At 40.5% G+C, this 18,036-nt stretch overlaps 1 protein-coding gene across 3 annotated transcripts in view; it reads right to left on the bottom strand.

Moving 5' to 3' along the window:
• Positions 1–4,075: 4,075 nt before the first annotated feature.
• Positions 4,076–18,036, bottom strand: part of MFSD11 (major facilitator superfamily domain containing 11) — a 45,396-nt gene continuing 31,435 nt past the window's right edge. For all 3 annotated transcript variants that reach the window (XM_018555684.1, XM_018555683.1, XM_018555685.1), the window contains 4 exons: positions 13,297–13,422; positions 12,214–12,388; positions 8,689–8,824; positions 4,076–4,748 (listed from right to left, as the gene is read on the bottom strand). In XM_018555684.1, the coding sequence (XP_018411186.1) occupies positions 4,584–4,748; positions 8,689–8,824; positions 12,214–12,388; positions 13,297–13,422 (602 nt within the window). In that variant the 3' untranslated portion in view covers positions 4,076–4,583. The remainder of the gene's footprint in view (positions 4,749–8,688; positions 8,825–12,213; positions 12,389–13,296; positions 13,423–18,036) is intronic.

Below are 18,036 nucleotides of genomic sequence, written 5' to 3'. Positions count from 1 at the left end.
CTGCAATGAATAGGTAATTCAGTGACTATTACTAACGGATTATGAGCAATTTCAGACTACGTGCTTAGCTGATCTTTCTCAAGTAGCCATACAATACTGCAATAAACTTGATTTTGTTAATGAAAGCCTGTCATGAGAAAACAGTATGTTTCCTGGTCTCTGCTATGATCTTGCTTCAGTATATTTTGGATCATTGTCCTAGAAAAAGTAGACAGGCAGTTGTATGTATTTTCTTCCTTTGAGTGAGAGCTATTACAGGCCCAGCCAGAGTAAACATTGCTTTGTTTACATTCAGTCTGTAAAGCTGGCCATACAGCAATAGATTTTTGATCAGAAATTTTCGTTGCTGCCAGGAACCCTCGTTCAATTCTAGCTCAAATAGCCCATCAAGTAGAGACCAATGTCGATTTTGATAATCATTCATCAGCAATACCAACTTGCTGAATTTTGTCGATCAACAGAACAGATTTTCGTTTGCACACGCGCTGCGATTTTTTTCCTGTACAAAAACACCACTAATCCATCGATTTTTGTTTGATTGGAAAAAAGTTTTCCAGCCTCACCCTTCGAGAAAACTCGAGTGCGATTACAGTACAAAAAAAATGTTGGCGTCTCATCAACTGTTCGATTATCGTTCGAAAAACCGTTAGTGGGAGATTCCCCAACAGGAGTTTGCATTGGCACCTTTAATCTTCAAAGGAACAAGACTACAAACCAATATTATAATATATAAAGGTTCTGATCAAGAGTCAGTCTAGATGTAAATCCTGCTTTTCACAATTTTGGAATCACACGTGATAAGGGAATAGGCTGGAAGTTGCCTTTTTTTCTTCAGTGATCATATGAAATTGAAAAACATAGAAATAATAATTAATGGCTCCTGGCATTAAATCTAACAGGTCTATGGAGCACACACCAACCTGTCTTGGTCCTTGTCTGCAATTATGATGCTCTCTGCATTACATTGAGCCTCTCAACACTATACAAACAAAACAACACACAGGCATTGGTCTCCATGGATATATTATTAAAACAGCAAATGTATTTTAACAGTACATTTATCCTTCACATAAAATTGTCCTAAAACCACTATAGTTCCCTTTAAGGCAAAATTGGAAAAATGTTCGAGAATGGATAGAGAGCAAAAGAAAAGCTGAAATATTTAACTATCCTGGAAAAATGTTGCACCAGACTCCTTGCAGCGCTAAGCACATGAGCCCTAATTAAAAAGAGATGATTGGAGTCCAGACTGACTGATTCTCTCCTTTAGTAGAAATTACTAAATACATATGTTTGGTTACATGCTGGGGACTGGAGGAAGTCAATAGCAGCATCTTCTCCAGGAATACTTTTTAGCTCTTCATTTGTGCACCCTAGCAAGCCTGGGAACAATACCCACAAAATGCCTTCAAATTCCCTTACATCCTTTAGTGTAGTATCGACTAGTTCATCCTTGGGTTTCAGTTAGTCTATCATGCAAAATATGACCAGACATTGCATGGCTGAACTGTGACTCACCCCATACTGATCGCCATGCTGGTCCAGACATCAATCACATTTATGGACCAACAAAGAGGCAGCGAGGGCGGAAGACCGCAGTAGAAACATGGTCTGATCATAATTTGCAAAATGGAGTGCTTTAGGGGTAGATTGGACTTTAGGGTCCCTATGACTCTTTGAAAAGAAACTAAAAATGTGTGCAAGCAACTGATGATGCCTATTTACAAGCAGAGAGTAGCCCATGGGGCACTTTAGGATAACACTTGTGTCTAGGTCGGCTTTACAAAGAATTTTCACATTATATAGAGATCTTCCTGATCAGCTTGGGATCTCTGATATAGGAACACAATGGGGTCCCTTAGAAACATCAATGGGAACATTGTCCCCTTGTTATTCACACTTTTGCCAACTAAGACAAAAGGGTTTTTTGCAATGCAACCTGATAATCCTCAAATGTGAAATGAACATGTTGAAACTGTTGCCTGAAACATTATAGAGCATTCAAATGAGGCTCTTGTGCAACCCAATTATTATTTGTGCAGGTCAGCACTAATTTATTTAGCAGTAAATCCCTAAAACTCATAAAATCGGCATTAAATGGTTTGATTTGCCCTCTGTCATATGCCTAAAGTGATGACTACTAGTATTTATAATGCAGAATTTTACTTTTTTCCTCAGGTGATAAACACCTTCTTGTATTTTGCCTATGGCACAGAGGAGATAAGCAGATTTACAGCTTCAACTTGGATTTCAAAAGCCTTCCTAGAGCAAAGATACATAAATGTGACCTAGAAGATGAATGGAACATAAAAGCTTGTCATCTCTCCTTTGTGGTACCCACAGGGACCCTTTGATAGATCTTTAGAATAGGAGAAAAGCGAGACAAATGCACCCACCAAGACAAACTATTAGATCATGGAATCCAAACACTTACACTGGGCCTCATGTATAGAAAGTGACTGATGGGAAGGAATCAGGCGTTATCCATAGCAACCACAGTATTTCCAATTAGGAAAAAAAGCCTTTAGATCAAGACCTCACACATGGTCCCCGGATCGTTTTTTTAGTCCCTTGGCTTGGCTGCCCATACACCTATCAATTTTTTTTCATTCAACCTGTGACCCAATTCCTCCACCAACACAAACAGCATGTCGATCGAGGAATCCTGCTGTTTACATTGTATTCTGACAGGTGCCACTAGCACTTATCAGAATACCTGATCAGGGTGGGCAATCATTTGCTGCCAGCAATGATCGGTCAAATATTTTCCAGCCGACTCCTTCAAGCAGCTAATCAGGGAACACCGGCTGAAAGGGAGCAGACAGCCCCACAAACTGTGCAAATTTCAGCTAGTACATTAACAAAATTAGAACAGTGTATGGGCACCTTAAATCAAGTTTCCAAGGTCTGCATACAGGCCAAGAACTTCATCCATAAGGTAATTTTGTTTAGTGTAGTAAGTCTTGCTTCTTATTGCCACGAAAAAAAAAAAAAAGATTTAGGCTCTCAAGAACCAAGTTGTATAGGAATGATTTGGGAATGTCGTTTTTGAAAGCAACAGAACTAGTGCCAAACTGGACCCCCAGAACAAGATGCATCAAAATTATAGTCCCCCGCTGAGTGGGGAAAAAATGGGCCAGTCAAGTTCTAAAACTATAATTTAAAATTTCAAGTAGAATAGTGGGAAACCCTTTATAATGACCACACTAGATGTGCAGACCTAAGTGCTAAAAACCTAAGAGATATAAAAAAGGTACTTATAGGTAATTCCAGCCTCAACCAAAAAAAAAAAAGCAGTTTGATACTTCAAAGCCCAACTGTAGCTTTCAACAAAATATAGATCAACACAGTGAGAAATACTGCTTTCCAATCAGCAATGCTCGAGGTAGTTGTGACTGAACATGGGGTGTGTTGAACACTGGTGATAGTATACTGTTGTCATACAGAGAACAGTCCTCATCTTCAGCCTGCTGCAGGGGATGCAGTCTTTTGGGCCAGCGCTGGGGCTCAATTGAAGAACACACAAGACATTTCTCTATTACATTTTGCAGAAAGCTACAGTTGGGCTTTAAGTGCGGGAGCACACATTTCATTTATAGAAACTCAATCCCTCGACTATCGCTTAATCATTATGGAGATGGAATGGTTCCCTACTGTGTGAACTGGTATACCATAGCATTGGGTGCTTAATCGCTACTTGTGTAGCTCGTCCAGTGGAGAGCCTTTTGTTTCATCTGTGTAGCAATGAATCGTTTGCTAATATTAGTGAGACTGAGATTATTGACAATAACCCGTGTGGTCTTGCACTAAATAGTAGTAGAATGAGAGCTAGAAGCAAATTGGCTGCTATGCACATCACCCTCCCTTCTCATCAGACACTTTATTAAAACAACAGGCCATCAAGCTCAGTGTGGTCTTGCTGGTTTCATCGAAATATAAAACAAATACATCACATTAGCAGTTTTTAAAAAGACCTGAGTGCAAACAATTTACAGAATAGCAAGAGCAGTGTAAAAACATATCAAAAACTTTGGATGACGGCCGAAATAAAAAGCTAACTATACATTCTTTAAGGGGAACCATCACAAATTCCAAAATTGGATAGAACAGCAAATTTGCTGTCAAGTATTTTTTTTTAGCTATATAGTCAATGTGTGGTAAGCCCCACTCCCATTTATAAAACGGTCATTAAAATATCACATGGTAAAAAGGGCAAGAAGTGTGGTGTCTGATCAAGTTCATTGCATTCAGTGATCAAAGGGATGTGAATAATCAGACTTCATAATTGGCAGGTGATAAACATGATCAAGTAATAACAGCAGGCAAAAGGAGTGTAGCAGCTATTGCACCGGCAATGTCTGTGAACCACTGCCATATGTTTTCTCTGCCCCAGAAGACGCTGGGGATGGAGTGCATTATGGTCACGTCAATGTTGTCCCGAATCCGAAAAGTAGTACAGAGTAGCTCTAGGGAATGCCCTGCGGCCAGCGCAGATCCAAATGTTTAATTAACCGCTCAAGTGCCAGACAAATTCTGAGCCTCTTCACTCTGTTAACCAGCAGCTGCCGTGCAATGCGTCTTCATCAAATACTGCCGTAGCGGGTCTCTTGTGGATCCAAGCTGACCGTTGCCCATTCCACAAAGAAAAAGGAGATGGTGCCAAAGAATCCAAATATCACCATGATTAACAGCTGCCACTGCAGGAGGAGGTAGTTGCTATAAAAGAATGCAACAGCTGCGGTGATAGACTGAATAACAGGGGGAGAGACAAGAGTGTTACTGACATAGTTCATTACCGTACATCTGCTTTTCATGAATCACTAACATTTCTATAAATATGTGTACTCAGAAAAATCATTAACAGATACGTGTTAATCACGAAGTGACTGGCTGATTACTACGTTCACAATGTAAAATTCCACATTGATTGCTTATGTATAATCCAAATGTATTCGATCATCAGTTAGACCTTTCTATCCAAAATATTTCTAAGTGCAACTGTACTCTAATCATATGATAATCACATTTCTTTACAATGAAAGTGCTACAGCAGTGGAAATAAGTAATTATATGCCTACTCTACCTGTCCTAGTAAATGTTTGTGCCAAAGCTGGACACTGCTCAGAGATACCCTTGCATAGTAAAAGGAACCTTTAGCCGGGTATACATGGTTCTATATTTTTCGTTCAACCTGCGGGCTGAATGGAAAAATAAAAATATAACAGATTACTGATTGTAAAATCCCCTGCCGTTTCTATTTCATTCTGACAGCGGCCACTGTCAGAAGACCTGAACGGAGCCTCCAGATGACTGGCTGTTAGCTCCCTTCAGCCGAGAATTTTCCAACTGGCTCCTCAGGCCTGGTTCCCACCTGGGCGTTTTTCCGCGCTTTCGTACTCGCGGAAAAACGCTCAAACAGGGAAATGCCATTATTTTCAATGTGCATGGTTCCCATCTGGGCGTTTTTCCGTGAGTACAAACGAGCGGGAAACCGCCCTACGCCCAAAGAAGTACATGTACTTCTTTGGGGCGTTTCGGTCGGGCGTTTCCATTGGGAAACAGCCAAGTAGCCCTCGGAAACGCGCGTTTGACGCGTGTTTTTTTTTACAGCGAATCGCGATAAAAACGCGCAACGCGAACCGCGCGACAGACGCGAATATTCAATCCGCCTAGGTGTGAACCCAGCCTTAGATCAGCTGATTGAGGGATGCAAGGCAGAAGGGTGCTGACAGCGGCACCCACTGTGCAAATTTCGGTTGGTTCATCAGGAACCGGATGAAATTTGCTGCATGTATAGCCTACTTCAGGCTTATGCATACCTGGAAGAGGTATCACACTTAGGGGGGTATTTCTAAAAAAGGCTGCAGAGCTATTCGTTCTGTGAAACTACATGCACATTTGTTCTGTGTAGGGATGTTCAGATACCAAGTACCAAGTATCAGTACAAAGTACAGATACTTTTCCAGCTCCAAGACTAGAGAAAAATTAAAAAGTTAGGAGGCAGCTTTCATTTTCAAGGAGCACACAGAGCTCCTGGGATTTGTACATCCCCATTTTAATGCATTATTTTTTTTTTTATAAATATATATAAGGGATGCACCGATACCATTTTTCCAAGTACTGATATTTGTCCAAGTACTCACAGATACAAGTACTGATACATTTTTGTTTATTGTCATGTGACCGTTTTTCTAAAACAATACAGACTAATGATTTCAGGACAGTGGTGGAGCCAGGTCCCAGCTGCAACCCCGGTAGTTCTTGTGAAAATGCCAAGTATCCGCACTGGTATCTGAACTGGTATCAGTGCATCCCTAGTTCCGTGTGAAGGGGGCAGAAGTGAATGTTGTTAGGCTTTTTTCTCTCCAGGTTGAATGTTACTCATTAAATCAAGAATTGAGTAAATCAGTAAAATACCATACTATGGTCAATAGAGGGAGTTGAGAATCAAGTTAGAAATAGGCATTTCCTATGATTCTTAGCTCCAATTAGTGGCCATGATGTGGTATGTTCCCGATTTACTACGTATGAATGAATAACCTTTAACCTGCAGAGAAAAAAATAATTAAAAAAGACTAAGATTCAATTTTGCCCATTCATGCATGCAGTTGTACATAACTAGTAGCTCTTTTTTTTCTAAATACACCAATTAAAGTATATGCAAATGCAAAGGTGTTATTATAACAAGCAGGCACTAGGCAACATTAGTAAACCCATAGCCCCCCAAAAAAGAGGAAATAACACGTTATGGTGTTTTTTGTGGCAGACATGTGACTGCATGGGCGCCTTCCTCTACTTGGAGCAGAAACTAAAGATGCTCTGTGGCTTCTGCAGAAGTCACAAATGTAACAAGAACTTCATCTCAATGCACATGTGTTCTTGGGGTGTAGGCAGAGATACAAAGATGACTGACATCCCTAGGCAATCTCTGCCAGAAATCGCTTTCACTCACATAGTGGAAGGCTGCATGAGGTGGGTGGCACCTGTATTCAGACTTTACATTTATGCTAGGATGGATCTGCTACCGTGGCTTGCATGGTCGGTTACAAACAGGGAGGGGTTGTTCCTGGTAAGACAGGGCTGGGCAAGTCGTGTGTCAGCACAGTGTCCAGCACCTCCTTACAGCAAGCCCGGGAAGTAAACTGACCACACAACCACGGACATGCTTCCATACTTGGCGTGGTCAGTTTACAAGAGAAGGAAGGGGGACTGGCAGGATCACCTGGTATTTTATGATTGCGGAAAATCACTCATGGGCTCGTTTATATAAGTTATAAAGCAATAAGCTGGGTGGGATGACATTTGCACGGCACTAGCACCCCTGGATGGCACTGACGGGTATAGAGATTTTCTATATCTGGGCGGGCCCTAAATGGGCAAAGTGACAATGTCTCTAACACCACCGTACAGAGGCCTCCAGACTAGCAGTGCCTAATGCTAGCCATAAATATGACAGTATTTCTTACTTTCAACCAGTTTACAATTGCACCAATGAGCAAAAGCACATATGTAACCTACAGAGTTTCTATGAATACCGAAAAAGATCTAAAAGTATTGGTGGAAGGTTTTTTTCATCCATTCATTTAAAAATAAATACATTTTTGCTTGTTGAAAGCAGATGGATGTGGTTGGAATTACCTGAAAATTGCTAGGTGTGTGGCTAACATGATGACAGCTTAGGCATCATCCACCCTATATGCCTGCAGCAGCTCTGTAGCAGGCAGCACAGTGGTGTAGTGGTTAGCGCTTCTGCCTTGCAGCAGTGGTGGTCTCTGGTTCAAGGAGTTTGCATGTTCTTCTTGTGCTAGCGTGGGTTTCCACCGGGTACTCCGGTTTCCTCCCACACTCCACAGACATGCTGGTAGGTTTATTGGCTCCTGTCTAAATCTGCCCTGTATGTAGTCATGTGAGATAGGGACCTTAGATTGTAAGCTCCTTAAGGGCAGGGACTGATGTGAATGGGCAGGGTCCTCCTTACCATCTTGTCTTGAATTGTATTGTGATTGTAATGTCTTCCTTATATTGTAAAGCACTGCGCAAACTGTTGGTGCTATAGAAATCCTGTATAATAATAAATAAATAATAAGCCACTATGTAAAGTGCTGCGTAAATTGTCAGCGCTATACAAATTGTCTAGAACTTCTAGAAAGTTTGTCTAGAGAATGGTTACCCCATACCATAACATTTAGAATTTTTTGTTACTTTTATTGAAGGGAAACCGATTTCCTCTGGTTCAATTCTGAGATTTTACATCTGTTTACCTATTGCTATATAGGTTGCTAAAGAGAACACAGGATTGTTCATCTTCCAGGCAAGCAGTCTCTCACTGAAATTCTGAATGGGCACATTTGATGAGGGCGGAGTCACTGCTCTGACTCATTAACTTGTGTGTATAAATTTCAGCTTTAGCTACTGAGCAATATAAACAGGATTGTTATAGAAAGATACCAGAAAATTTGAAAAGTAATTTAAAGCTTTACCTAGAGGCTTAAAAAAAAATAGAAAATAATATTTAATATTTATATATCTTTGATGAAAAAAAAAGTAACAATTTTCATTTTTAGTCTTTAAAAGAAAGAAAAAACAAAACCACTACACATCCCTTTAAACCGGCAGAGAAAAATATTTGTATAGCATTTATCTTCATGCAGGTTTATACATACACGAGCGAGTTCTCACATTTCTTACCTGCACAAATTTGAATATCGCAAAAGCGGGAGCACTGTCATCGGAGTACAGAGTTCCCAAAATACTGAGAAGCTGAGTGTTGAAGCAGCTGTCTCCTAAACCCAACAGAAAGCTGCAGAACATAGACAGGATTTTGCTACAGGAAACAAAAAAAACAAATCAGCAATGGTTAGATGTGACTCAGCTGCTCTTTAAATAAAAAAGAAAAGCTACATTTTTAACCTGAATATACCTATTGATTTCCTAAACTGATTGCCTTCAATAAACCTCCTCGCAATCTGCTGCTGTTGTTGCAACTAATGTTTGCCGAATAACAATAACTGAGTTTTCTACACATTCTGCTAGCAAGATTGAAAATAATCAGCTTTCCTACAGTTACTCAGTGGATAGTCTTTGGTCCTAGCCCTCCACAGCAACCTTAATAGGACACTAAACTCAGCAGTTAAATCTTAAAAATACATTCAAGGACCTTAACCATTAACAAAAATGTACCTTATTTGTGTATCACTCGGCTGTAGATCCTCAAATCATCTCTGAATTGGTGCTGACGCTGTCCTTCCTTCTGGAGGGTGGCTACTTTGGTTTCCCATGGTCCTTGTGTGTGTTGTAAAGTAGCCACCACTCCAAGCTCACTCTCGTGATGGACTTTCAGATTTACACTTAACTGGATAGCGCAACTACATAACACGTACTCGGCTGGCCGACATCCACCTCTCTCCTTCTCCAGCTGCCGCGGCTCGGCCTGGCCAGCCGAGTATGTGGGCTGGCGAGAGATCACACCCCCCAGATTCAGTCCGGCAGCCACCCAACGCCTGCCGGAGACTTGACAACACCAAGAGACCTGTGATGTCATACTACTGTGGGACATCCCAACTGTAAGTAACGGCCCATTTACCTCAGTTTTTTAGCCAGTCACATCAGGCTTTACAATACCCTGTTAGGTAGTTGCGCTCTCCCTGTTTTAAGGGTTCCTCTCCTGTTTTGAAGAAGCTTGCACACCACTCCCCAGTGTACAGCACCCAGCAGTATGTACATACACCAGTAGTGCACTTCCATATCTGTTGCTTTTTAATTTTCTCGTGATGGGCTACATATTCATGTTCAGTTTACTAATTTGTATTGAGAATGTAGTCCATCATGGGAGGGAGCTTTGGTTAATTTACAACACACACAGAGACTCAGTGAATTTAGCGGGAAGTGACGAAACCCAGCCACAGTGGTCATGAAGCTTCATTTAAATACTGTACAAAGGTGACATTAGGGGTGTTTTAGACCCCTAAGGTCTCCTTGAAGAGGACCTGTCACTGCCAATGTGCCATAACACACGTGACTTTGCTTGGGATACCACATAGGGTCGCGACTTGTGGTCAGCAATTTTAAGACTTAACATGTTTCGTATCTATTTACTTGGCACATTGTCCAATTTGAATTTTAGAAAGTGAAAATATAAGATTGATAAACAGTGGCACTAAGATTGTATAGCATTAAAATTTTTATTCCACAGGGTTTCTGCTTTCAAAAAATATATAACATTTAGGGTTTTACTTTATCTTCATTCCTGCAGATAATTGTAAGGTGTATGGGCACCTTTTTGCTTCTGACCTGAAGAGAGGTTCACTCTCGAAAGCTTGTCTTTTACATATTTTGTTAGTCCAATAAGAAAGGTATCATTGCACACTGCAATACTGCGTTTTTGTCTTTTTTGACATCTTGTCTACTGGACTAATACGGCTTACTACCCAATATATATATATATATATATTTATTAATGCTGAGAGGACTATGGAGGCATCCACTGCCAACCACGTCTTCCGAAAATGCAAGTGGCTTGAATGTCATGCCAATTCTTGGGCTTCACTATTGAGGTCACTGACCCCGGTATGCAAATCAGGAGTTTGGACTTTACCTGAACTTCTTCAACTGCATGCTTGTTCCGGGTCAGTGACTCAGAATATTGAAGCAAGAAACAGTCAAGCGACTAGAATTTTCAGAATGTCATCAATGGTAATCCATGTATTTTATTTGGTACACATTTCCTTTCGATTCTGAACAGCTTGCTTAAAGATTAGTGTTCTCTTATGACTACTGCAGTAGCTCAGATCTGATTGCTGGGTAGACTCCTTAATGGATATTATGACATATTTTTTAACTGCTATGCATTTAAGTGCTCCTGAAGTTTTCAAGATAGTCTATTACAAGACAAATGGTTGAAGCGACTGTCAGCAATATAAAGTCCAATTAAAGTTAAATACTTACCTCCCTGTGGCTGAACACAGTGCCAATCAAATGGGATAACCAGCTTAAAAGGTGCCCATACACCTTACAATTATCTGCAGATTTTCTGTGGTCAGATGGAAAAAGTGCAACAGATTGGCCCAGGTGAAGATTACTCCATCCACACAGTGTAGTGTAGATGGAGGAATCAGTTGCACCTTTTCCATCTGACCATAGAAAATCTGCAGATAATTGTAAGGTGTATGGCCAGCTTAAGTCTGTGCAGGAACCAACAACCCCACAATACTCAGTGGTTCTTTCCAGCCACCCCCATGTCACTACAGAACATAGAAAAGACAATGGGGTCAGCGGAAGGAACCACTGAGAGCAATGGGAGATGGGACACTAGAAGAAGTGTCCATTTATGCACAGATCGCATCCGGCTATTCCTCTTGAAATGGAGCAGTATTAAGCAACACAAGCAGGAGAGGCAAGTAATTACTTTCAGGGAACTGGGTTTATCTGAACTTCCATATTATGTACATACAAGTTGCTTTAACATTTCTATTTTGTACCTATATAACTTGTTTAGCTTTTTATTGCAACACTGAGTCTACGGAATGTTAGGGCTCTTGGGATGCATAGCTAAGACTTTGCTGGGTTTTTAAGACTGGAGATGGCGTCAATGCTGCCCAAAAAATGACAGCCAACATCTAATTAGCTACTACTCAGAACAGAAGCTGTACTTCATCCTGTTTAATATCTGTAAAAAGAAAAATAAGTCAAGGCAACTGGACTTGCTGTATATTTCTTGAAGACGTTTCACTAGTCATCCACCGGCTTTCTCAATTCAGAATTGAGAAAGCCTTGAAAAGCACTCACCTCATAGTTCTCCTTTAATAGTTCAGGTATAGAGGTTTTTATTTTTTGCTTGTAATACTACACAACTATGCATACAGGATACATGGTTAACACTTGTGTCTTGCAGTATTGGCATCCTAGATTCAAGGGATACTATCAGCATCAAGTCTGTACATTCTCTATGGGTTTGTGTGGGTTTTTCTGTATTCCAATTAATAACTTAAGCGGCTTCTGACCAAAGGGGCTCTAGAGTATGCATGACTGTAGTTAGGACAGTAGACTGTTCGCTCCTCTGGGACAAGAACTGAAGTGACTTACTCTCTATAAAGAGCTGCAAAATACATTGATGGTCTCTAAATAATATGTGAGAAAGGTCCAAAATGTAAAATTATAAAATAAAATGTTTTAATATTATAAAATTAAATGTATTTGAAAAAGTAAATTTCCTACCTAGGATCTACATATGCCCGACTGTATGTTCCATCACGAGAGGCGATAGGGGCGTCAGCAGGAATACTAAGGAAGATCAGGTAGAAAGCTAGAAAATGAACAACAAGACCAAATAGAAAGACTGGATTTCTGCCAAAGCGACTATTCTTGCTGAGTAATCCAAAGACTGCACCACCTATAAAGTAGACAGGGAAATTTTTAATCAGCTTGCAGTATAAGAATGAGTTTTCACACAGCTGGAAGGCTTCCAGAAAATGCTTAGCTTTCGTATTTAAAAGAGCATTTCTATGCAACAAGTCAATACAATCTGTGAACTAATGAAAATGTCCAGAAAACACAGCAAAGGTGGTTAAGTCTGAAAGTCAAATTAGTTTTCTTAAAGTGAACCTGTGACAATTACCAAAAAGTGTATAAAGTTATATGAGAGGGAAAGGAGGCGCGAGAAGAGCCAGAGGGGAAAGGAGGCGCGAGAAGAGCCAGAGGGGAAAGGAGGCACGAGAAGAGCCAGAGGGGAAAGGAGGCACGAGAAGAGCCAGAGGGGAAAGGAGGCACGAGAAGAGCCAGAGGGGAAAGGAGGCAAGAGAAGAGCCAGAGGGGAAAGGAGGCACGAGAAGAGCCAGAGGGGAAAGGAGGCACGAGAAGAGCCAGAGGGGAAAGGAGGCACGAGAAGAGCCAGAGGGGAAAGGAGGCGCGAGAGGAGCGAGAAGGGGGAAGGAATAAGATAAGGAAGAATGAAGGATATGTAAATAAAAAAAATAAAAAAACTAGTGTAAACCTTTAAAAGGAACTTTGTACAAAAAATGTCCATCCTCCTAGGACACTAGCAAAAACTGAGGCATGCTGGTACTAAGAGGGGTTTATTCTGGGCTATCCTACAGTTTTTTTTCATTAGCCAGTGTCCAATCCTCCTGTGGGCCGCATTTTAACCCATAGGTTAAAGACTTTCTTTGTCTACTCAGAAAAAGTACCTTTTCTTTTTTGTTCCATCAGTGACAGAGTTCCTGGAAAGCTTTCCATTTAGAGATAAAGCTCATAAAGCCCACTCGCTTAAAGCAAATAAGAACTGGTATGAAAAACACCAACCTAAAACTTCTCCAAGGCCAACAAATATTCCGGAAAGCCCAATTAAACTTTTAGCATCAGCTCCGAACCAGTTGATTGCTCCAATACAAGTGCCAAACACACCAGAGTAAAAGGTGAGTTCAAAACCTGTAAACGAGAAAATACATATATTACTGCAGGCAGCAAACATCCTAAAACTTAGGCTAAGGACCACAACACAGACATTTTTTTCATCAGGTTGAAGATCCATAACCCCCCAATTTATTAAGCAGGAACAAACTTCAGCACAGTTGGGGGTTTTTTTAGAGCCCGTTCACCCCATAGCGTTGCATCACATAATAGGGTTGCATTAATTGCATTACCGTGTGCATTACTATTCACTTATTGGCACGTTAATGCATCTCCCAGCAGTCATGTGTTTCAAAGCATCGCGCAGTATGGCAATACTGTACTTTGCAGTAAAAAGTACATGCACTTTTTTTTCAACACACTGCAACAAGGTATTGCGGTACACACAAACACAAGGCTGTGGTGTGCTGTGCGATTAATGCAACACTATGATGTGAATAGGCCCTAACTTAGCCCCTATAAACATTTTCATAAGGTCTTCCTTCCCTTTCCTGTTCTAAAAATACAAGACACTGCAGTTCTAATTGTGCAGATGTTTAAATATTTACACTGCAGCCAATGGGAAGTGGAAGAAAGACCGTCCACTTTCATTCTGTTGATCCATTGTTAGCCATCGCTTTCCACTTCTAGGTCATAGCAAATAAAAGTAGACTGTAAATGGACTGAAGGTCTTATTAACCCCCCTTGGTGTTTTTCTTGTTTTGTTACATTGCAACCTGGAATTAAAATTGATTTTTTGGCGCTTTCTACAATGTGATGTACACTACATGCCTACCACTTTGTAGGTGCGAAAAATAATTTTTACTGTGACACAAAATAAGTATGACATAAAGAACAACAAAATCTTGAGTGTGAAAAAGTATTAATTCTCCGCTATTAAACCCCAAAATAATATGTGGACCAACCAATTAACTTCAGAAGTCGCTTAATTAGTTGAAAAAAGACCAGCTTGGTGCAATCTAAGTGTCACATGATCTGCCACATGATGTCACTATAAATACATCTGTTCTCACAGACCGAGCAAAAAGGGATCAGATCAGAGATGCAATAAAAACCCCAAAAGAGAACACTGAAGAAGCTCCAAAGATCCACAGCAGAGATGGAGGTATCTGTTCAATGGACCACTTTTAGCTTTATGGAAGAGTCGCCAACAAATGCCATTGCTAAAAGAAAAATAAATAAATAATAAGAATACACATTTGGAGTTCGCCAAACAGCATGTGGCAGACTTCCTAAACACATGGAAGTAGGTTCTCTGGCCAGATGAGACTTTTTGGCCATTATGGGGAACTCTATGTGGCACAATCCCAATACCATTCCCATCACTCTGGGAACACCATCCCCACAGTGAAGCATGGTGGGGGAAGCATCATACAGTGAGAATGCTTTTCCTTGGCAGGGACTGGAAAACTGTTACAGGATTGAAGGAAAAAAAATGCATGGCACTAAAATATTAAAAAGGTGCACCAAGATAGAATATTTTTTAAACCAAAACCCCCAGCTTTTTTTTCTAAGCTTTTTTTAAAAAAAAAAAAAAAAAAAGATAGATAGATAGAAACATAACCGTTAGGGGCTTTGGGGAAATACCAGGGGTCTAAACAGACCCCTGATGTTTCCCTTTTAAAATAGTAAAAGTGATTGAGTCCTAAACCTTTTTCTGCAGCCCCTGTTATGAATAAAACAGGAAGAGACTATACTGATTGCTCCAGTCCATTCATAAACTGTGGAGATAGTATGAGTTACTATGTCCACAATCATGAATGAACAGGAAGTGATCTAGAGCACTTCTTATTCACTCATAATTAGGGACACAGCAAATGTACTATATCCTCAGTTATTTACACTCAGCGGTTAGCTGTTTGCCGAGTGTGTGTATACCGCCGTCCACCCTGACTCACCTGTCATAGGAGGCTGAGCAATAGGTGCGGGGAGGAGAGCTCGGACTCCTGAAACACCGCTGATCTCCTTCCCACACCGCCTTCTGTGACAGCTGTCTCCTCCCTGCACCACTCTCCATCCTGATTTCCTTGTCACAGGAAGTCGAGTGGTGCGGTGCAGGAGAGCTCCACAACAACGCTCTCCTTCCCGCCTGACATCCTGAAATTTTCTTTCCTCCCCGCTGGGCGCTGCTCTGTCCCCACTGATCCCTGCGGCCTCTGCCAACACAGGAGGGGGGAGCAGTGGGGATCAGAGTGGATACTAAGCAGTGCCCAGCAGGGAAGAGAAAAACAAGAGATGCACCGCATTTTCGGCGAAAATAAATTGTACTTTTGGCTTTTTAAACTGTTTCGGCGGCCGAAATTATGGCACATCCCTACTAAATACAGGACAATTCTCCGTATCTCTATAGGTTGAACTCGATGGACTTTGTCTTTTTTCAACCTGACTATGTAAGAAAACCTCTTTTAGTCTGCCACGCATTTGAAACTGGGTTGGAGGTTCACCTTCCAGCAAGCCAATGACTCTAAACATACTGCTAAAGCTACACTGGAGAAATTTAAAGGGAGCCATTAAATGTCATGGAATGGCCTAGTCAAAGCCCAAGTCTCAATCCAATTGAGAATTAGTGACATGACTAAGATTGCTGTACACCACTGCAATCCATCCAACTTGAAGGAGCTGCAGCAGTTTTGCCTTAAATAATGGCCAAAAATCCCAGTGGCAGGATGTGCTAAGCTAGTAAATAGAGACATACCCCAAGAGACTTGCAGCTGTATTTTCTGAAATGGCGAACCCGCAAAGTATTGAATACTTATGCAAACAAGAATTGTTTTGGTTTTTTTTGTCTTCATTTTGGTTTGTGTCACAATAAAATGTATTTTGCCCTTACAAAGTGGTAGGCATGTTGTGTACATCACATGGTACAAACCTTCCAAAAATCCATCTAATCTCCAGGTTGTAAGGCAATAATACAGGAAAAAAACCAAGGGGGTGAATACTTTCACAAGGCACTTTATATGTCATTTGAAATGAAGGCTAAACGCTGACTAAAGAATTAAATCACAGAAAAATAGTCTGTGTGTTATCAGATTCAATTCCTGTTTTATGATTTTACAAATGAAGTGTGTGGGACAGGGCTGCCCTACATCTTTGACTGATTTGCCAGTGTCACCTGAAGGTAGCTGCATATCACATTTGTTAAAGAATGAACTCCCTGTGTCCTGTGATGTACTAGCAAGAAAGAAAAAAAAAAAATGGCACACGTCAGGGGACACAGGCATGCAAAACTCCCAGAAATGCTGAATGTCCAAGAGGCTTTAACAGAGAAGAGGTAGGAGACATGGAGGTGAGTATATGCCATCTTCTACTGCTGGATTTAAAGCTTTAGAGACTAGACAAGGTTTTTAACATTCTTGCGGTAGCACACAACAGGGTAAAACTGACCCTAATGCCATTCATAGCAGACATTTTTTAATCAAGCAATCACTGGCCTAGCCCCTGCAAAATGTTTCTTTTCCATCCCCTACTTTTTACTCTCCATCTAAATTGATAGATAGTCACAATACAGAATTCTGATAAGTGAATGTTCCAGAGCTCTGGTACAGATGAAAGCATTTTCATTCTAATCTATGCTGGGAAGAAATCGAATTGAGGAGGAAGGAGCAAGCACAGATAGAATCCTTGGCAAAAATCTTACGCAATATTTATAATACTGGAATTGCCCATATACACAATTGAAATAAATACAAAAGGGAAATTAATTTAAAAGCCCTGCACAGATCCACCTAAATACAAGCTTGTCATAAATATGGAGCAGGTTAAGATGAGATATTTTCCAGCATACGTAATAGAATAAAAAAAAATGTAACCTGAAACCTTGTGCCACAGATATGAATGCTTCTCACAGACCTCAAAAGAAAAAAAAACACAAAAAAAAACCACAAAAATCATGGCCTGCATTGGTTGCTATAAATGAATATAACATTTCATGTCCGATTTGCCTTCTCCGTTCTCATTATAGAAAGATGTAATGGATTGCAAAGGTGGTCATTTAGTGTGCAGGAATCTGTCTTGCATGCTACTGGGTGTAGCAGATTTCTATTACCCTACTGGCCTCTGCCTTTGTCACATTAAATCTCATGTTAGCAGGCTGTCCAATGGAAAAAGATCTTGCGGAAACCCCACAGATATCCATTAAAATGTGACAAAAATCGGCCTAATAGAATCACTCTATTTATGCAACTCTCCTCTTACCGAATGCTATCTGGTAGCTTCATTCTGGCAGAAATCTTTAGCATGTTTGGTTTTCTAGCATAAACGGTTGTGAAGGTGGAGATAATCAATAATTCCTTCAGCAATTTTCACCGCTACAATCATTCGCAGGAACAATAAAGCTAGGTTAAGAAGTAATTGTCGAGCAAACCATTTATTTTATCTCCATGCTGTTACGAGCAGATCTCGCTGGAAAAGTCAGCTGCATATATAGCAGGAGAATTGGTGATGAATTGTTCCCTGTGAAAGGCAACATTTTTAAGTACATAAAGTTCTCCTCTTGTGGCCAAAAGGAGCGGGAGATGGGATATAGATAGAGAGATATAGATAGAGAATATATATATCTATAGATATATATAGAGATATATATATATTTAAACTAAAAGTTGATATGATAGAGAATATATATATATATATATA

This window comes from Nanorana parkeri, unplaced genomic scaffold (genome assembly GCF_000935625.1).
Source record: "Nanorana parkeri isolate BGI_ZX_2015 unplaced genomic scaffold, ASM93562v1 scaffold209, whole genome shotgun sequence".
Taxonomy (NCBI): Eukaryota; Metazoa; Chordata; class Amphibia; order Anura; family Dicroglossidae; genus Nanorana; species Nanorana parkeri.
Note: the sequence above shows the minus strand (reverse complement) of the source record. Positions and strands in the feature narration are given on the sequence as shown.